The sequence below is a fragment of the Drosophila busckii genome, chromosome 3R (genome assembly GCF_011750605.1).
Source record: "Drosophila busckii strain San Diego stock center, stock number 13000-0081.31 chromosome 3R, ASM1175060v1, whole genome shotgun sequence".
Lineage (NCBI taxonomy): Eukaryota > Metazoa > Arthropoda > Insecta > Diptera > Drosophilidae > Drosophila > Drosophila busckii.
In genome coordinates this window covers 5,933,035-5,950,365 of record NC_046607.1, presented here as the reverse complement: position 1 = coordinate 5,950,365, position 17,331 = coordinate 5,933,035, and the positions used below count along the sequence as shown (strand labels likewise).

The following is a 17,331-nucleotide window of genomic DNA, read 5'->3' as shown; positions in this document are numbered from 1 at the left end:
ATTAAAATGTTTTCCTTTGTTTACATTTTAAGCGCCACTGATAAGAGCGCGCATGCGCAGTGATTGCCAAACTGTACAATATTGCTAGACTACAACCCCAGACGCATGCCGAACATATGCGAGTGCTAAAATCAATAATTTTCACAACAGCAGCCAAGAAAACAGCACAAAAACTCGTGCTACGCATTAATTTATTTTAAAACTAGCAATAAACAATAATTAATGTAAAATTGCACAATTGTAGCGCAAGCAATACTGTAACGGCTGCAGTTTGAATATGTAAACATCGCTTTTGGATAAACAGTTAAGCAAAGTAGACACAAGAAGACTTCCAAGGCCAAGGCGTGCACCATGGCCAAAACACCCATTGATCCCTCCGGCTTGGGCTATGCCTATCACCTGCCCACTGGTGGGCTGCTGCTGCGCCTCAAGAACTCCTTGTCGCAGTTCAGTGATTTGTTTAGCGAATTTAATAAATATATATCGCCCGCCTTTTTTCACGATCGCTGCGAAAGATCCGTACACATGCGCATGTATTCCATGCACAAGCGTGAGTTTGTCATGGTGTTCCTAGGATTCTTCACCTGCTTTGGATTGGGCATCATTATTGGCTTGACCGGTCCGCCCATAACCAACACAGATGCACTTACGTCTAAGCAGATATTGGCAAACACTAGTCTGGCGCAAAGCAAAACGGTGCTGGCCACAGGACCATTTGCGATGAAGTCGCCACTGATGACCACCTACTCCCAGCAGCTGTGGCTCATAGCCAAACTGGTTACTGCTAATAACGATGGTAAGCTGGCCAATTACATTTAGTATTTACATTTTCCTAATGTGTATTGCTTACAGATGAGCGCTACGACAAGAGTTTTCAAATTAGCGTCACCATCGACGGCATCAGCGAGCAGCACAAGCCATTGAGCATTCTTGGAGCCGGCACAGCTCACAATCGCACGCGCCACTTGGTCTGTGAGCGCAATGATTGCGAGGAATTCACTGTGATGCATTTGGGTTTTCTGGACTATGCGCATTATATTATAACGGTGCGCTTTGCGGGTCTGGAATCGTTTCATCAAAAGTACAATATACGCGGCATTACCTTCTACGTGAGTGAAGAGCTTTAAGCATAGCAACAAAATTTAATCAACTTTAAATTCCAGTTTAAAACCTACAGCCCTGAGTTTACGCAAATAGAAATTTGGTTCCGTTTTATCTTTTTGCTCTTCACCTTTATTGTTATTGTAAGTATGCTTGAGACAACATAAACAAATTCATTTAACTAATATATTTCTGATTAGTGCTGGTATGCACATACCCTACGCAAATATCCTGTCTACGACTGGTCCATTGAGCAGAAATGGCTTTCCGTGCTGCTGCCACTGCTGCTGCTCTACAACAGTTCGTATAATTTTTGTATATATATTGCCTTAGTTAATGTATTTCTTACTCTTGCTGTAGATCCATTTTTTCCGCTTATTTTCCTTATGAACTCATGGCTGCCTGGCATGTTGGATGCAGTGCTGCAGGCCACATTTCTGTCGGCGCTGCTCATGTTCTGGCTCTGCATTTATCATGGCTTGCGTCAGAATGAACGTCGCTTTGTTAGCTTCTATCTGATCAAGATTATGGTGGTGCTGCCCATATGGCTGTGCGCCATTGTCTTGGCTACTTGGGAGAAGTGCAATGAGCTGCGTGATCCTACCTACAGTCACTTTGTTGATACCAAAAATTATAACGTAAGTGTCATCCAATTGATGTGCAAGCTTATATCAACAATCTGTTCGTTCTTAACAGGGTCTTAAAACCTTTTTCTACATTGCCTGCTGCATGTATGTGATCTACTTGGGTTTGCTGTTACTCCGCGCCTACACAGAGCTGCGCTCAATGCCCTACTTTGGTAACCTTGAAGCCAAACCTATTTCGATTTGACTCTAGGCTCTTATTCAATCTTTTTGCAGATGTGCGGTTAAAGTTTCTAACGCTACTGATGCTTTTTGTGCTGTCCATATCCATAACAGTGACCACTAGTCGCTTTGGCTTTGGCATACTGGAGGATAACTTTGTGGCCAATCTGAATACAACGTACCGCAGTTCGGCGCAATTTATGTGTTTCTATGGTCTGTTGAATTTCTATCTGTACACCATGGCGTATGTGTATTCTCCAGATGGTCGCTTTGCGCAAGCGGAGCTAGCTGTAACCAAAGATAATCCAGCCATTTCCATGATTGATGACTCCGACGAGGATGTTGTCTATGGCTCCGATGAGGAGTCACGTCGGCCCCTTAACTCTATGGCCGGAGCTGGCGGCAAGAACGACTACGATAGCGATTAACCAGCCATATTTTAAACGTTACTGTTCCATTTGTACAAAATATAAATATTTTACGGGAGTATAACTGAACTTTGAGCCAAGCATTGTGTGCAAGTCGTTTACAAGTCATAATTGAAATAAATTGAATTAATTAATTATTACATTAGATGGTTTATTACAATAATTAACACAAGTCGCTAGTTGGATTGCAATAACAGCACTCTAGATGGCCTCATTGATGCCGACTTTATTCTTGGTCAACAAACCGGTGTCACCCACATCCGCATTGTAGCCAGGGCGGTACTTCATGCCAGGCGCCTGGGAATGAAATATATTATATTAGAAGTTGCAAATAGAATTGTATTCTATATACTCACATTATACCAGACATCGCGCCAGACTTTGCTGTCATCGGCATTGCGCAACAGCTCGGGCACGTCGAAGCGCGGCACATTGAAGTAGTTCATCAGGTCGGACTTTTCTTTGCAGTACTTGATGCGTGCCTCACACCACTGGGTCTCGAGCATGAAACGCCAATCGGCCATTTTCTTATTATGTGCATCAACCTCGTGCTGGGCAAAGTCAATACGTTCGATATCCTCCACAACGACTTCGGTTTCGCCGCCAGCGGTCCAGTCGTAGATCAGCAACTCGGCGTGCGTGGCGATATCCTTCAGGTAATGCTGCTTGTACAGCATATCCAAGTCGCGTAAATAGGCCTCGCTAAACACCTTTGAGTTCGTTTCATGCTCCAAGTTACGTTCCTTGATCTTCTGCTGTACTGCATTCACGGGCATATCCAGGTAGATGACCAAATGCGGCTTCAGCAGCTCGAAAATGGTGTTTTGGCGCAGCTCATTGTAGACAGAGCGTGCGCCCTTGGAGATATAGCCCTGACGGAACATTGCCTCCATGAAGACAAAGTCTGAGTAGGGGCTGCGCTGTAGCACAACACCTTGGCCAGTGGACAGTATGTGCTGCAGCGCATCAATGTATTGCGAGTAGCGCAGCATATACATTTGTATCTGGAAAAGTGCTGCATGATCGTGGTTGGGATTCTTGCAGAAATCGCGCACATCAAAACTGCGGCAGCTGGGCGGTAGCTCAGGATCCAGTTTGCGCATGTCATAACCATAAGAGTTGATATAAATCAGATCCATATCTACGGCTGGAAAATATTGCATGTCCAGCTCCTCGGCTAGCTCTTTGCCAAACTTTGATTTGCCCGCAGCAATGGGACCCTCGACGCAAATGACTTTCGAGTTTTCATCGAAGCGTTTTGAGGTCTTGTCGAAGAATGAATTGAAAACAGTGTAGTTCTTCGTCTTGTATGGATAGGGTGCAGCTTTTGGCACACGCGGACCGCCACGCATTGTCCTACCCGAGATGTTGCATTTCTGCATGAAGGCAGCCGGCAGCGCCTGCAACAGTGTAGGGGATGCAGTGGCGCCGCGGCCAACTAGCCCCACTAGGCCAACACGCAACACGGCAGTCATTCTGAAACCAGAAAATATTAAAATCAAAACAAAATTGTTACATCACAGTAGCAACACAACTTTTAATAGAATCTGCTTTGCAAACTTGTTTTTAAAGCGCTATATAAGCATAATTTTTTTATTCACAAATGATGTGACCATAACAAGGCTTGTAAAAATACATTATATGGCAAATTCACCTAATATTTACTTACTTTTAATGCAAAAATCTAATATCTGTTTTAATTTAATTAGGGATGTGAGGAAACATCGAAACACCGCTGCATCGATTTTGCTATCACACCGATACGTTCAACCTATCGGAACCAGCTCTGGGTTTTTACTCGCCGCGTTTTACAACTTTTAGGCTGCTACTACGATGTTTATTAAAAACATCAGTTAAAATTGGCTAAAATAAATTTGTCGATGCATTAATAATTACGCAGCGCACCTGAATATTAGAAACAGGTAAAGGCGGAGCTCATTTTGGCCAAACGTTATTGGCAAATCGAAGGTTACGCAACTCTTTTACTCGTGACACAGTTTTTAACGCATGCTATCCTTTTGCAGTATAAATCACTTACAATGGGCAATCAAGCACTGGCCAGTGTGCAAATGGAAGCTAGCAAAAGCATGCCAAGCGACCATGCTAAATATATGTCCGCCGCTGGCGGTTCTCCTCCGCCAGAATGCCCCATGCATCAGAAGCAGGGCGATAACAAATCTGCCTCGGCAGTGCCACCACATCCAAAAATGCAGGCAGCATCCGAGTGTCCTGTGCAGCATGACAACACTGACGTAAATCCACTAAACATGATGCCTCCAGCCAATCAACAGCCTGCGGCCGACCAGCCCTTCCCATTGCCCACAGATCGTCAAACTTCGAGCATACCAAAGGTAACGGAGGACGGAACCGTCCAGTTTTGGCAGTATCCTAGCCAGCAAATGTTCTGGAATGCCATGTTGCGCAAGGGCTGGCGCTGGAAGACCGAGGACGTTTCACAGAAGGATATGGGCGATATCATACGCATACACAATGCCAATAACGAACAAGCATGGCAGGAAGTGCTTAAGTGGGAGGCGCTACACGCCAAGGAATGTGGCAATCCACGTCTAAAGAGCTTTGGTGGCAAGGCCAAAGACTTCAGTCCACGTGCACGCTTCCGCAGCTGGTTGGGGTAAGTAGGCCAATCCATTTAACGAAAATCTTTGTTAAATATTATTTCTTACAGCTATGAACTTCCTTTTGACCGTCACGACTGGATTGTCGACCGATGTGGCAAGGACGTACGCTATGTCATTGACTACTATGATGGTGGTCTTGTGGACAAGGATTACCGCTTTGCTTTGCTTGACGTGCGCCCGGCCATGGACTCTGTGGACAATGCTTGGGATCGCATGCGCGTGGCTTACATGCGCTGGAAATTTGAATTGTCGGAGAAATTCGGCAGTGGCAAAGTGTCAGCCGGAAGTGAATGAAACGTTTAATTTGAGAATGATGTACAAAATTGGCCTAAGTTATTCAATGCACTGTTAGCAAATAAACACTGGTGCTTATCAATTACTGCATTATTTGTCTTTGTAACAAATCCCACATTCAATCCGCTAAGGCTGGTGGAAAAATAGCTAAAGCGCCTACACTGATAAGAACCATGCGTCAAGTCTGGCAACGCTACACAGATTTTGTCAACAAACAACAATTCTCAGGCTTTTACATAATAAGAGAGTTTCGCAAGTTAACGCTTAGTCACTGCTAAACAGTAACAAATGTTGGCTGCTAGAATGCGTTTCGTGCAATATTTGCGTAAGGGTGACCTCTGCAAGCGCCTGGGTCTGTTGGCTGAGGATCAAAAGTCGTTGGTGGAACTTTCCGGCGTGGAAGGTGTGCCCAATGATTTGAAAACATTGATTGCGCAGAATCCCAACCTTGAGGAGCTTGCGCAGAAGGCACAAAAGCAGCCAAAGCTTGATATTTGCGATGACGTCACGCTGCTGCCGCCGCTCACCGATCCGGGTAAGATCATTTGCATTGGCCTGAACTACCAATGCCACTGTGATGAGCAGCACAAGGAGCCGCCGAAGGAGCCAATGTTTTTCAGCAAGTTCAACAACACGCTGGTGGGCCCAAAAGATAATGTCATTGCTCACGCAATAACCAATGTATGTGTTATCTGACCGAGATAATTAAGATACGCGATAGATTAACTATTTTCTAATAGAAAATGGACTGGGAAGCAGAGCTGGTGGTTGTCATTGGCAAAGTGGCACGTTGTGTGCCCAAGGAGAAGGCATTCGATTATGTCTTTGGCTATACCGTTGCCCAGGACATTTCAGCGCGTGACTGGCAGAAGGAGCGCAATGGTGGCCAGTTTCTGCTGGGAAAATCCATGGATACCTTCTGTCCCCTGGGCCCTGCAGTAGTGCATAAGAGTCTGGTGCAGGATGTTTACAACTTGCCCCTGAAAACCTGGATCAATGGCGTGGAGAAGCAAAACGGAAACTCTGGCGATATGATACATAAGATTGACTATGTCATTAATAGACTGTCACAGTAAGTCTCATTGCAATTAAGCCATAGATTAAAACCTAACTTCTTCTCTTTTTAGATCCATTACTTTGCTGCCTGGCGATATTATCTTGACGGGCACACCAAAAGGTGTGGGCATGTACCGTAGTCCACCTGAGTACTTGCGAGCTGGCGATGTCATCCAAACTGAAATTCCCGGCCTGGGCACAATGACCAACACTGTTATCGCTCCTTAAATGTATACAACAGATACATATGTTACATGTATTATGTTTATTAAACCATAAATTGCATTTAATCAAGCTAATAAAAGTTAAACTTTGAAAGTTTTCGATTTAGTTGCAAAGTATTCATCGCGCTTGTGGTACGGTGTATATGGATCATCAATGTAGTGTTTGGGGCGTCGCCAAAAGCTCGTAACCATTTTGTCCAGCAGCCAACTTTGCGTGGCATTGGTAAACACATGTTGACGCAGGCGGCGACGCAAGGGAGGAGACTTCTTAAACATCTTCTTGTGGCGACCCGTATGTGTACGAATCCAAGCGCCCCAGTCTAGACGCTTGAAGCGCTTCAGCACTGCCTTGACAGACTTGCGTTTACCTTTGATGAGCGAGAATTTGGTTACACTGCGCGTAGGCAATACTGTTTGTACTGGAGGCTGTAATAGCTGCGTAGTTGGTGTGAATCTGGCAACTGGTAGTAAATTTGCTTTATTTTGGACTGGAGCGCCAGTACATGCAGTTGACCAATGGCTAAAGCAGGCACGTTGTGTTTGCTGCAGTGCCAAAGCCGGGGGCACACGGCATACGCGTAGCGCTAATAAACAAATAAAAATGAATTAATAAATATTGTATTCATTTATGTAGAGCAGAATCTTACCACCCGTAACTAGTGTACGCAGCATTTTCACTTATTATTTATTTAAATTAATTCCCACAATCTTCAAATGGATTGTCGCGTAACATCAACAGCTGTTTTCATTTGCTATTCACACTTAAGGCTAACAATCACATGGTCTTGGATTTTGTGACATCACACGCTTGACATTTATCTATATGCACTACAATTGTATACAATAAGAACTAAGTAAAAATTGTGAAGCACTACTAAAATTCAGCATGAAAACATAAATTTAAATATTGAGCTCAAAAGCAATAATATAATAACCCAACTGATATTCAGCCAATGTTATGTTTGTGACGTCACTACTTTTTATGCATACCTTACAGATTATGCAAGCACATTGCGCATATTTTCAAAAATTTATTTACAAATTTGCAAATATAATCAGTTTTTGTTTTTATTAAGTGCTCGTTGCTAGTATACACTCAAATTTAAGTAACAAGTTTATTTTGATGTTATACTGCCCAACACACCAAACATTCCCGAATGGAAGAAGCAGCTTTCGACAAGCGATTACCATTCACCTGTAAACGTACTTGGGGCCAACGAGCTGGCCAGTATTTGTTGGAGAGAAATTGGGCACGAAAATTATTACAGCCGCCGGTTCGGAGCGTCTGCAGCAGGCAACAGCAAACAAAATTAACAAAATTCTGTGGCATCATGTATAGGCTAGCGGCAAAAGAGCAGTGCAAGTGCGCGATGCAGGTAATAACCTAGTGAGAATGTGAAAATCAATGTGCCGCTGACGTCGTGTCACCCGCACTCACACCCGCTCTTACCTACAAACAAAGCGTATTGCAAAAATATAGACGAGCGCTTGTTATGTCATCTAGCAAATGCAATTAATAAGCGTGAAATATGCAAAATTCCAGCTGTTTTGTGCAGCCTAGATACTGCAATGATTGTTGGTTAATCATTTACTTCCTTCCAGCGTGCGTTGCATCCAGCAAGCAGCAGGCAATTCAACAGCAGCAGCAACAGCCAAAGCAGCAGAAACAGCAGCAATGGACAGCACCAACAGAGGCAACACAGCAGCCTGCCACCACCACCAAGGAATGCACGCGAAGCTGGCTTTGGCAAAGTGATGTTCCTATTGACACCACTGGCTGCAGTCGGCGGCGTCATTACCTATGCCAAGTGAGTTATGAGTGAGCCTATTCGGTTAGTGCTTTGATTTAAACGTGAGCCTTTTGCAGATATGATGCTGAGTTCCGCAAAATGGTTGAGAAAAATGTGCCCGGTGCGGATGCAGTCATCAAAGTGGCACTGCAGGAAGAGCCGCCATTCATGAGTGTCAGGCAAAGTGTAAACGAACAATACGACAAAGTAAAATCCTCATTGAACAGTGTGTCGGACACTGTGAACTCGGCTACCTCTAAAGTAACTGGTCTCTTTGGTGGCAAGAGCGTGCCCGAGCCCACATCCAACGTAAGCGAGCCTAAGGCAAAGCCAAAGGAAGCCCCCAAGCCTCAAGCACCGGTGCCTGTGTCCAACAAGAGTGAGCCTAAAGCTGCCGCTCCACCCAAGCCAGAACCAACTGCGTCAAAACCGAAACCTGAGCCACCCAAGGCGCAGCCACTGCCCAACAACGTTACAGAGCTTGAGAAGGCCATTGAATTGTCTGCACAGCTGGCCATTAAAGAATATAATGCTGCCATCAATGTACTCAAGGGGTGCGTAGATATAATTTACAATACTGCATTTCTAATCTTAATTGTTGCAGCTTTAATGATGATGTGCGTCGCGTGGTGGATAGAGCTGTTGAGCAAGGTGAAAACACCCTCTGGACAACTTTAAGAAATCGTGCCAGCGCACGGGATACGGCTGTCAAAACGGCGGAGCGTGCAGCACGTGAAGCTCAGGAAAAAATTGGTAATCTCTCAACATTTGCTTTGTGACATGCCATCAATTAACAATGAGTAATTTTTATAGAAAAATGTGAAATTGCTTTGAGTGTAGCAGCCACGGCGCAAAATCAAGAGAAGGTGGAGCTGGTGCGCAACAAGATTAACAAGCTTGCTGATCACATTACCAAGGCAAAGGATGAGCTTTATCGGCAAAAGGATGCAGCCAGCGTGTCCGATAAATATTGGCGCAGTGTCGAGCAGGCACGCAATTATTTCATTGATGAAATCGAGTCTATCTTTCCGGGTGTCAATCTAACCGAAAAGAAACTAAATCTCTCCAAGGAGGACTTGGATCTATTCATCTTGCATGCCTATACACATGTGTTGGCCTATCAAAAGGAGCTGCAGCGCCTGCAAACAGATGGCGAGCTGCGTTTGAAGCGGGCAATTGACTCGACACGTGGCGACAACAACTCTGAAGCGCTGCGCGCACAACTGGATTACCATCTGGAGGCGGAGAAGCGCAAGCTGGCTGTGGAAAATCAAAAGAAGATATTCCAAATACATGCCGATACTGACAAGCAGTTGCGCTTGCAGTTGAAGAAGCAAGCCGAGGCACACATCGATCACATCAAGGATATTGTGGCGCAGCGTGAAACCGATTTAACGCGTAGTTTTAAGCGTGAGCTGGACGACAAGTTGGCTGCCGAAAAGGCCAATTACAAACTGCAGCTGGCTTCTATGCTGGGCAAGCTGCGTGGCATGGATGCTGCTCTGGCGGGTAAGTAAACTTTAGCTGCTACTTAGGCTAGTCTTTCAAATGTGTTGACCTTTCTTAAAAATCTAATTACGCTGCTTGCTTAGAAATTGAGGATGAGTTTCAAGGTATTCCCCAAGCTTTTCACTTTGCCTTATTAAGGATTATAGATAATATAATCTTTGCTTATATTTGTATCTCTACTAATCTATTGATTTATTGGTTGTTTTAGAACGCGCTGAGACCGAACGCTCAGCCAATCAAGCGCAAGCTTTGTGGGCTGCCTGCCAAGCGCTTTGGGCTTCAGTGCGCACTGCCACGCCTGGTGTACACTACAAGGAAAAGCTGCGACCACTCAAGAATGAGATCAGCGCCATAGCTAAAGTGGCTCGTAAGTCAATCATCAGCTTTTATTTAGAATTGCCTGCTAATTTATTATATCTACAGAGGGTGATGAGCTGGTGACCACCGTCTTGCAAAATATGCCAAAAGAGGCACACGAACGTGGAGTGTTTCCTGAAGATGCTTTGCGTGAACGTTTCGTTAATGTTGAGCGCATTGCGCGTCGCTTAGCCATGGTGCCAGCGGATGGTGGCAGTCTGCCTATTTATTTCCTATCCTATCTGCAATCCCTGTTTATAATGCGACCAGACAATCCCATTTCCAGGGATGAGATCGACAACAAGCCCTTCGATTATAGCAAATTGGATACCTATGACATATTAAATCGAACCAGGTGCGCTATTTTCGCAACGAACTTTATGTTCGAATTTTAAATAATTTTAATGCTTGCTTTTCCAGATACTATGTAGATCGCGGTGATTTTCTGCAAGCGCTCAAGTATGCGAATCTGCTGCAAGGTGCTCCACGTGAAGTGGCCAGCGATTGGATGAAGGAGACGCGTCTCATGCTGGAGACACAACAGGCGGCCAATACGTTGATGGCACATGCCGCGGCCAGTGGTCTATTGTATTTGTAGATTATGTTTCCAATTCACGTGACCCATTTTTATTTGCTATATGTTTTTATTTCATCGATTGAAATGACCGCAAATACTTAAAACACAGATTGTAAAATTGTTTTAGCTGCAATTATATAAAATTATAAACAAATGAAATGGGAAAATAATGAAGGCATAGTGAAAAGAGTGCACTTAAAATTTACGCAAACGGATTAACAACTTTATTTTCCATTTTGCCTAAATGTTGTATTTCACTTTCAATTATATCGCCAGGCTTCAGAAAGGTTGATGGTTTACGATAAGCACCTACACCAGCCGGCGTACCGGTGAGTATTATATCACCAGGACAAAGTGTCATGAATCTGAAATTGTCATAAATCATGAAATATGTGAAGTGTTCTAGATTATCGACTAACTTACTGAGATAGGCGGTGTATAAGATAGTCGATTTTAAAAATCATATTTCTGGTATTGCCGTATTGACGTTCCTCGCCATTCACACAAGTCTTTATCCACAAGTTGTTGGGATCTGGCACATGACACTTATGCACAATAATGGGACCCAATGGACAAAAGGTGTCGAGTGACTTTCCCAACATTGTTTGCCCACCCAGCAGCACCTTCCAGTCACGCGCGGTAATATCCTGGGCTATCATATAGCCAAATACATAGTTCATTGCTGTGTTTTGCGGCACATGTCGACATTTCTTGCCAATAACGACCGCTAACTCGCAACCATAGTCGATGCGCTGAAAGTAATAGACAATAGTTATAGAAATTACAGAATCTACGTCAAATTGATCGCATTATGCTCTTGCCTTAGCTATAGGGTGGGCCCGTATGTTGTCCAACGCACCAGTAATTGATGTGCCAAACTTGACAAAAAACTCTGGTTCACCAGGTATACTTTCATGGCGTTCTTTGTAGCTGTCATAGTAATTGGAGCCAACACCAATGATCTTGCCTGGTGATTCAACGGGTGGCAGCAAGCGAATACTTTGTTGTACATCTTTCACTTCCATATATTGTGTATTTTCTAGCAGACTGTCCATACAATATCTCTGTTCAATAAATTTGACCATATCTGGGGCGGCACAGGTGATGCTTGACAGCTCGATCATCTTAGCGCCATTCTCGGACACCATTGCGAGTTGCTTTGTGGTATCTCCGGAACGTATGTACTGCATAAATCGGCATTTTGGCAAATAATAATCGCTGTAACACGAAGAAATTATAGCTTCTAGTGGCTGGGTCTGCAGTTTTGCCCACCCAAGTCGCTCTAGCTGTGCCGCTTTTGTGGTTAACCCCGGGAATCCAATGTTACGTAGTAAAGACGCTGCAGCTTTCATTGTTTTAATTTAATATATTTTCTTAATTTTGTCTTAGGACCGAAATGAACCAAAAAAACGTGAATACTTAAACTCTGAATCCAGAACTTTACATCTATTTGCTATATAAAACTAAAATCGAATTTAGAATTTAAACTCCAGGCGCACAGAACAAAATAAGACTTACAATTTGATTTGATTTAAAAAGCGCGCCATGTCTAACGATAGCTTGTAAAATGTCGATAGCTCAATGCTTAACAGAAAATGTAGTGTAAGGCAAGGGTTAACAGATTAGACAACAGAATGTTTCTGACAGCTGTTTTGTTGCTGTTGGCGTTTGATTAAGATTTTGCACATCCAAATTATAAGTTTTATAGTTAAGTCGTTTAAAGAAACGAATTTATCTTATCAACGTAATTGTCTAACTTACAAGCAACATGTCAATGCTGGCCAAGAGACTCGGACGCACGTTTTTGCAGGTAAACGAAGTTTCGCTAGCGCGCAGCCTCTGGTGCTTACATAAACATTTGTCGACTGACTGCCTATTGCCGTTTCGGCCGCTTTGCACGGCCCGTAGAAATGGCCAATATTTTTTTGAGGTTATAATCCTCGCAAGAAAGTACTAATTATGCATCTTCCCACCTTATAGGCAGCCGGTGTCCGCAGTCTACACTGCACTACTGCAGTGTGCAATAAGGTAAGTAAAAATGTGTGTGTGTTCCATATAGAATGTACTAAACGAAGCATTTGCAGGATGGTAGCCAGACCGCCAATAGAACTACTTGCACGCTAATACCCGGCGATGGTGTGGGTCCTGAGCTGGTCTACTCCTTGCAGGAGGTGTTCAAGGTAAGTCGAAGCAGTTATACGACAGTGGCTGTTTTAATAATAATTTGCAACTGTAGGCAGCCAATGTGCCAGTGGATTTTGAGCCTTACTTCTTGTCGGAAATCAATCCTGTGTTGAGCGCCAAGCTTGAGGACGTTGTGGCTTCCATACAGAAGAACAAAGTCTGCATTAAAGTAAGTACAATGAAATTGTTTAAACTGCTGTGCACGCGCTCATATCTTATATGACTTTGCAGGGCATTTTAGCAACACCCGATTACAGCAATGTGGGTGATTTGCAAACTCTCAACATGAAGCTGCGTACGGATCTGGATTTGTACGCCAATGTGGTGCACGTTCGCAGCTTGCCTGGTGTAGTCACACGTCACTCGAATATCGATTGTGTGGTTATTCGTGAACAAACCGAGGGCGAGTACTCTGCTCTGGAGCACGAATCGGTGCCCGGCATTGTGGAGTGCCTGAAGATTATCACTGCCAAAAAGTCTATGCGCATTGCCAAGTTTGCGTTCGACTATGCCACCAAGAATCAACGCAAGAAGGTCACCGCTGTGCACAAGGCCAACATTATGAAGCTGGGCGATGGTCTGTTTCTGAAGTGTTGTGAAGAAGTCTCAAAGCTATATCCACGCATACAATTCGAGAAGATGATTGTGGACAACACTACCATGCAAATGGTATCGAATCCCAATCAGTTCGATGTCATGGTCACACCAAATCTCTATGGTGCCATTGTTGATAACTTGGCCTCTGGCTTGGTTGGCGGCGCTGGCGTCGTTGCTGGTGCTTCATACTCTGCCGAAACGGTTGTGTTTGAGCCGGTAAGCAAAATAATTTGTTATTATTATAAGCTTCGTTAGTCTAACTTGATGTATCCGGACAGGGCGCACGTCACACCTTTGCTGAGGGTGTGGGCAAGAACATTGCCAATCCCACGGCTATGTTGCTGTGCGGCACCAAATTGCTGCGTCACATTAACTTGCCCACCTACAGCGAGACAATTCATAATGCAATTAACAAGGTGCTAAATGACGGCAGAGTGCGCACCAAGGATTTGGGTGGCCAATCTACAACGCAGGACTTTACACGCGCTGTCATTACCAATTTGCACTAGATTACGCAGAGCAAACGACAAGCAAGGAACGGCACAACAATTGTTGGCCCCGAAGGCTCAATCCAAAAAGAAAAGAACTATAGACAATAGACAGTTGTGTTGTTAAAAAAGAAAAATTGAATCGTAAAAAAGTTTCGATATTTTTAGTTGCCCGTCTTTCATTCATTAAGTTTGTCCCCCACCATCCCCGCATTCTTCGAGTATTATTTTTGGCGAATATTTAAGTTTAGATCAATTGCCTCGCCCTGTAACTGTAACAAAACAAGCCAAGATTAGCTTAACAAATTGGTCATAACATTTATTATTTGTATTTTTAATGCGTATTATTATTTTGTGCCACACAAAGAAAAAAAAAAGAAACTTACAATGCGATCATACTTTGCAATCAACAACTCATAGTTTATGTTAATTTGATAACGAATTCAATGGTATCACAAGTGTTCACTGTAATGGCGACAAATAAACAAAATTCAAATAAATTAAATACATTTGTTAAAGGTACAATATATTTTACAGTAAGCCAAACGACAAAGAACCAAATAATTAGACAATATGCTACGAGCCCTTCGGCTTGGCCAGTTCGATCAAACGTGGCGAGGCCTTGGCCTTTAGCGCTGCTGGCGAGATGGCAAAAGGATTTTCGCGTATGTGTGTATTTTCGAACTCCTTTGGCTCGGCCAACTCCTTCATGCGCGACGTGATCTTGTATTTGAGCGCATTGGGTGAAATGGCAAAAGGATCGTCCTTGATATCGACAAGACCCGCATTCGCATCATGCGAAGCCAAAGGCTCCGACATCTCCTTGATGCGCTCGCTCGCTGTGAAAAGGAAGTTAGATATTGTAAGTTGTCCAATACTAAATTAATAAGAATTAAATTACGTTTATATTTAAGCGCATTGGGCGATATTTTCCCTGGATTCTCATTGACGTGCACATTGGGACGATCAACTGGTGTTGATATAATCTTGATACGATCCGACGCCTTATACTTGCGCATGCCCTTTGTAAACTCCCAGTCAGGCTTAATATCCTCCACATAAGTTTTGGGACGCGACAGCTTCTTAATGCGGCGCTCATTAATCTGACCCGCTTTGCGTTCCTGCAGCGTGAGAATATAAATATTTAAAAGTGTAAACAATGCAGGCTTTGAGTTAACTTACGGGCTTTGGTGGCTTGAGTGGCACCTTTGGCACCGCCAGTTTGGATATGTATTCAGCATGTCGTATCTTTTGCTTTCTGGTTTGCTTCTTCTTCTTAATGCTGTAAAGATATGAACGACATTTGTGAATAATATACTAGTTTAGGCTGAGATCGGTAACTTACGGCTTTTTCATTGGCTGCACATTGCCCAGCCGACTGTACAATGACAAAATGCTATAGCGAAGCCAACGGTTCAATATGCTTTCACCGATCTTATCGCCCTTGCTAATGGCATCCTGTCTACGGTAAGTCAGTCGTCTTACTGTGGGCAAGGCCAATTGCTCGGTACGCGTGTAGACGGGAAACTGCGCTGGCACTATTTCGATATTTTTTGTAAACGGACAAGAGCACTTGGGCACAAATCGACACTGGCGCACTCTGGGTATGGACAGTTCCATTATTCGCTTACGCTTGACAAACATGCGATTGTGGCGATCGTAGAGCTGATTCAGCTCCTTCCCGATATCACTCAGGAAGCATTCTGCATCGTAGGGTATGGGCTTTCGTATCTGGCAGCAGTCGGGCCGCACATAGTCATCAAGTTTGAGGCAAGTGGTTACCTGGGGACTCAAGTCACACTTTAAACGTTTGATGGTCATTTTGAATTTATGCAATATCACTTAATTAATTTTAATATATATATATTTTTTTTAAGTTTTTTATTTATTTAAAACTTGACACCATCTGAAAGGCTTGAATTTTTTAAAAACAATGAAAGGAAATATAACTGTAAATAATATATACAGCAATAAGCCTACTGAGTCTAAACAAAATCATGTTTATCAGTTTAATGTTATAGCGAAGGTGAGTATGGTATGCTAGGTAGCGACTCTTGTTCTCAATTCCTCAATTGTTCAAACTGTACTACAAAAACAACAACATCTTTTGTTACATCACCAAATAAAGCTTTGGCCTGTTCATTAACAACAAAAGAACATCAAAAGCAATTTGATGTTGCAGAGCATGATTTTGGCCACTTGGCGAGCGGCCAATGATGAATTCCAAGTTGATGGATTCTGAGATGACCGCATATTTTTTTGAAGCATATGCACAGTTATTCGCAATGTGTGGCACTCACAAGTTATCGCCAATTAACTCTAAAGGATTCCGCTTGTTAAGCTGCCCTTTGGGATATGCAATTCTTTTTCGATGTGTATATAATAAACAATAGGTTGTTGTGTTGGCTAACATGCTTCTGCTTAAACAGTGCGCCTCAAAAGAATGCAACATTTTAAAGAGAAAAAAACCTTTTTCTTTTTTTTTTATTTTATTAAATATTTATTGACAGTATTCGCAAAAATACTGAGAGCTCCAAGTTCACATCATTACAAGTTAATAGTTGTATTTTTGTCTCTGTTGTAAGTAAGTACATACGTTCTTTAGTTGGTTTTGTTTTTTCTTCACATATACACAAATCTAAATGTTTACTTCTTTTGTAATTTTGTTTTCTTAATTTTGCTTTAGCTTATGCTTTTTGTTTTTACATCAATTTGAAACTCGTTCGCAACTTAAACATTTTTTTTGTTTTTGTGGATTTTGGATTTTATAATTTGCAGTTAAGTTGGAATTCAGCACATATAGTTGTTCCTGTTGTTCATTGTTGGCATTGCATATTATATAGTTGGAACAGAAAAATTAATCATGCCTTGTTTTGCGTATACAGTATTATTTAGCATACATATACAAATATAAGTACGGTAAATTTGAATTTAGCATTTACTAAGTTGACAAAAAATTTTGCTAATTTAATTCATTAAATTTGTGTAGTTTAATTTTTTTTTGTTTACGTGTGTTGTAGAGAACCCACCTACTAGCAATCTCTTCTGCTTCTTCTTCTTCCCCTTTCTTTGTCATATTTTATATATTTTTTATATATACACCAAATATTACATCAAAATTATAAATTTCAGTTAAACTAAATACTTTGCTTAGTTTAGCAATTTCTGTTAGCCAAAAGTCTTTGCCATTTGCTATACTTAATTATTTATTATATGTTTTACCTTTTGCTTGCATATCGTATACAAATTCTCTTATACTTATGCACATATACACAAGAATA

At 42.6% G+C, this 17,331-nt stretch overlaps 9 protein-coding genes across 12 annotated transcripts; 5 read left to right on the top strand and 4 right to left on the bottom strand.

The window, feature by feature from the left end:
- The first annotated feature begins 52 nt into the window (after positions 1-52).
- Positions 53-2,378, top strand: LOC108602898 (transmembrane protein 181). The gene is made up of 7 exons (XM_017991205.1): positions 53-796; positions 853-1,109; positions 1,164-1,244; positions 1,302-1,401; positions 1,462-1,739; positions 1,798-1,900; positions 1,962-2,378. The coding sequence occupies exons 1-7, from the start codon at positions 352-354 to the stop codon at positions 2,333-2,335; spliced, it is 1,638 nt and encodes a 545-aa protein (XP_017846694.1). The 5' UTR covers positions 53-351; the 3' UTR covers positions 2,336-2,378.
- An 87-nt stretch (positions 2,379-2,465) lies between these two features.
- On the bottom strand, positions 2,466-4,096 carry LOC108602899 (NADH dehydrogenase [ubiquinone] 1 alpha subcomplex subunit 10, mitochondrial). Of its 2 annotated transcripts, XM_017991206.1 has the most exons (3): positions 4,005-4,096; positions 2,692-3,811; positions 2,466-2,632 (listed from the first exon to the last, which is right to left on the bottom strand). In XM_017991206.1, the coding sequence occupies exons 2-3, from the start codon at positions 3,808-3,810 to the stop codon at positions 2,537-2,539; spliced, it is 1,215 nt and encodes a 404-aa protein (XP_017846695.1). In that variant the 5' UTR covers position 3,811; positions 4,005-4,096; the 3' UTR covers positions 2,466-2,536. The 2 variants fall into 2 exon arrangements, with proteins under 2 accessions (XP_017846695.1, XP_017846696.1); XM_017991207.1 differs by lacking the exon at positions 4,005-4,096 and having other exon boundaries at positions 2,692-3,818.
- Positions 4,097-4,143: 47 nt separating this feature from the next.
- Positions 4,144-5,350, top strand: LOC108602905 (cytochrome c-type heme lyase). Its single transcript, XM_017991213.1, has 3 exons — positions 4,144-4,257; positions 4,360-4,967; positions 5,022-5,350. The coding sequence occupies exons 2-3, from the start codon at positions 4,375-4,377 to the stop codon at positions 5,266-5,268; spliced, it is 840 nt and encodes a 279-aa protein (XP_017846702.1). The 5' UTR covers positions 4,144-4,257; positions 4,360-4,374; the 3' UTR covers positions 5,269-5,350.
- Positions 5,351-5,497: 147 nt separating this feature from the next.
- Positions 5,498-6,636, top strand: LOC108602904 (fumarylacetoacetate hydrolase domain-containing protein 2). The gene is made up of 3 exons (XM_017991212.1): positions 5,498-5,949; positions 6,009-6,340; positions 6,396-6,636. The coding sequence occupies exons 1-3, from the start codon at positions 5,557-5,559 to the stop codon at positions 6,550-6,552; spliced, it is 882 nt and encodes a 293-aa protein (XP_017846701.1). The 5' UTR covers positions 5,498-5,556; the 3' UTR covers positions 6,553-6,636.
- On the bottom strand, positions 6,613-7,380 carry LOC108602906 (39S ribosomal protein L35, mitochondrial). The gene is made up of 2 exons (XM_017991214.1): positions 7,196-7,380; positions 6,613-7,132 (listed from the first exon to the last, which is right to left on the bottom strand). Exons 1-2 carry the CDS (start codon positions 7,218-7,220, stop codon positions 6,630-6,632), a joined length of 528 nt encoding a protein of 175 aa, XP_017846703.1. The 5' UTR covers positions 7,221-7,380; the 3' UTR covers positions 6,613-6,629.
- A 283-nt stretch (positions 7,381-7,663) lies between these two features.
- On the top strand, positions 7,664-10,986 carry LOC108602892 (MICOS complex subunit Mic60). Of its 2 annotated transcripts, XM_017991200.1 has the most exons (9): positions 7,664-7,924; positions 8,151-8,356; positions 8,416-8,892; positions 8,943-9,091; positions 9,152-9,847; positions 9,931-9,951; positions 10,056-10,214; positions 10,271-10,559; positions 10,625-10,986. In XM_017991200.1, the coding sequence occupies exons 1-9, from the start codon at positions 7,706-7,708 to the stop codon at positions 10,800-10,802; spliced, it is 2,394 nt and encodes a 797-aa protein (XP_017846689.1). In that variant the 5' UTR covers positions 7,664-7,705; the 3' UTR covers positions 10,803-10,986. The 2 variants fall into 2 exon arrangements, with proteins under 2 accessions (XP_017846689.1, XP_017846690.1); XM_017991201.1 differs by lacking the exon at positions 9,931-9,951 and having other exon boundaries at positions 7,667-7,924.
- Positions 10,794-12,268, bottom strand: LOC108602902 (fumarylacetoacetate hydrolase domain-containing protein 2A). Of its 2 annotated transcripts, XM_017991211.1 has the most exons (4): positions 12,054-12,267; positions 11,603-11,999; positions 11,205-11,533; positions 10,794-11,146 (listed from the first exon to the last, which is right to left on the bottom strand). In XM_017991211.1, the coding sequence occupies exons 1-4, from the start codon at positions 12,131-12,133 to the stop codon at positions 10,984-10,986; spliced, it is 969 nt and encodes a 322-aa protein (XP_017846700.1). In that variant the 5' UTR covers positions 12,134-12,267; the 3' UTR covers positions 10,794-10,983. The 2 variants fall into 2 exon arrangements, with proteins under 2 accessions (XP_017846700.1, XP_017846699.1); XM_017991210.1 differs by having other exon boundaries at positions 11,603-12,268.
- Positions 12,269-12,432: 164 nt separating this feature from the next.
- LOC108602900 (isocitrate dehydrogenase [NAD] subunit beta, mitochondrial) lies at positions 12,433-14,550 on the top strand. Its single transcript, XM_017991208.1, has 6 exons — positions 12,433-12,591; positions 12,762-12,809; positions 12,866-12,961; positions 13,018-13,134; positions 13,197-13,778; positions 13,841-14,550. The coding sequence occupies exons 1-6, from the start codon at positions 12,550-12,552 to the stop codon at positions 14,069-14,071; spliced, it is 1,116 nt and encodes a 371-aa protein (XP_017846697.1). The 5' UTR covers positions 12,433-12,549; the 3' UTR covers positions 14,072-14,550.
- LOC108602901 lies at positions 14,376-15,924 on the bottom strand. The gene is made up of 4 exons (XM_017991209.1): positions 15,396-15,924; positions 15,233-15,332; positions 14,952-15,171; positions 14,376-14,889 (listed from the first exon to the last, which is right to left on the bottom strand). Exons 1-4 carry the CDS (start codon positions 15,869-15,871, stop codon positions 14,627-14,629), a joined length of 1,059 nt encoding a protein of 352 aa, XP_017846698.1. The 5' UTR covers positions 15,872-15,924; the 3' UTR covers positions 14,376-14,626.
- Between the last annotated feature and the right edge of the window lie 1,407 nt (positions 15,925-17,331).

Coding starts and splice junctions, on each gene's coding strand:
- LOC108602898 (XM_017991205.1), top strand. CDS start 352: ATGGCCAAAACACCCATTGATCCCTCCGGCTTGGGCTATGCCTATCAC. Junction 1,245..1,301: donor TCTTCACCTTTATTGTTATT/GTAAGTATGCTT, acceptor ATTTCTGATTAG/TGCTGGTATGCACATACCCT. Junction 1,402..1,461: donor ACTGCTGCTGCTCTACAACA/GTTCGTATAATT, acceptor CTCTTGCTGTAG/ATCCATTTTTTCCGCTTATT.
- LOC108602899 (XM_017991206.1), bottom strand. CDS start 3,810: ATGACTGCCGTGTTGCGTGTTGGCCTAGTGGGGCTAGTTGGCCGCGGC. Junction 2,633..2,691: donor GGCGCGATGTCTGGTATAAT/GTGAGTATATAG, acceptor TTTCATTCCCAG/GCGCCTGGCATGAAGTACCG.
- LOC108602905 (XM_017991213.1), top strand. CDS start 4,375: ATGGGCAATCAAGCACTGGCCAGTGTGCAAATGGAAGCTAGCAAAAGC. Junction 4,968..5,021: donor CGCTTCCGCAGCTGGTTGGG/GTAAGTAGGCCA, acceptor TATTTCTTACAG/CTATGAACTTCCTTTTGACC.
- LOC108602904 (XM_017991212.1), top strand. CDS start 5,557: ATGTTGGCTGCTAGAATGCGTTTCGTGCAATATTTGCGTAAGGGTGAC. Junction 5,950..6,008: donor TTGCTCACGCAATAACCAAT/GTATGTGTTATC, acceptor ATTTTCTAATAG/AAAATGGACTGGGAAGCAGA. Junction 6,341..6,395: donor GTCATTAATAGACTGTCACA/GTAAGTCTCATT, acceptor TTCTCTTTTTAG/ATCCATTACTTTGCTGCCTG.
- LOC108602906 (XM_017991214.1), bottom strand. CDS start 7,220: ATGCTGCGTACACTAGTTACGGGTG. Junction 7,133..7,195: donor GCGTACACTAGTTACGGGTG/GTAAGATTCTGC, acceptor TTTGTTTATTAG/CGCTACGCGTATGCCGTGTG.
- LOC108602892 (XM_017991200.1), top strand. CDS start 7,706: ATGGAAGAAGCAGCTTTCGACAAGCGATTACCATTCACCTGTAAACGT. Junction 8,357..8,415: donor GGCGTCATTACCTATGCCAA/GTGAGTTATGAG, acceptor AGCCTTTTGCAG/ATATGATGCTGAGTTCCGCA. Junction 9,952..10,055: donor AATTGAGGATGAGTTTCAAG/GTATTCCCCAAG, acceptor TGGTTGTTTTAG/AACGCGCTGAGACCGAACGC.
- LOC108602902 (XM_017991210.1), bottom strand. CDS start 12,133: ATGAAAGCTGCAGCGTCTTTACTACGTAACATTGGATTCCCGGGGTTA. Junction 11,534..11,602: donor GGGCCCACCCTATAGCTAAG/GCAAGAGCATAA, acceptor TATTACTTTCAG/CGCATCGACTATGGTTGCGA. Junction 11,147..11,204: donor CTTATACACCGCCTATCTCA/GTAAGTTAGTCG, acceptor TGACAATTTCAG/ATTCATGACACTTTGTCCTG.
- LOC108602900 (XM_017991208.1), top strand. CDS start 12,550: ATGTCAATGCTGGCCAAGAGACTCGGACGCACGTTTTTGCAG. Junction 12,592..12,761: donor TCGGACGCACGTTTTTGCAG/GTAAACGAAGTT, acceptor CCCACCTTATAG/GCAGCCGGTGTCCGCAGTCT. Junction 12,962..13,017: donor CCTTGCAGGAGGTGTTCAAG/GTAAGTCGAAGC, acceptor TTGCAACTGTAG/GCAGCCAATGTGCCAGTGGA.
- LOC108602901 (XM_017991209.1), bottom strand. CDS start 15,871: ATGACCATCAAACGTTTAAAGTGTGACTTGAGTCCCCAGGTAACCACT. Junction 15,333..15,395: donor GTGCAGCCAATGAAAAAGCC/GTAAGTTACCGA, acceptor ATATCTTTACAG/CATTAAGAAGAAGAAGCAAA. Junction 15,172..15,232: donor CACTCAAGCCACCAAAGCCC/GTAAGTTAACTC, acceptor CTCACGCTGCAG/GAACGCAAAGCGGGTCAGAT.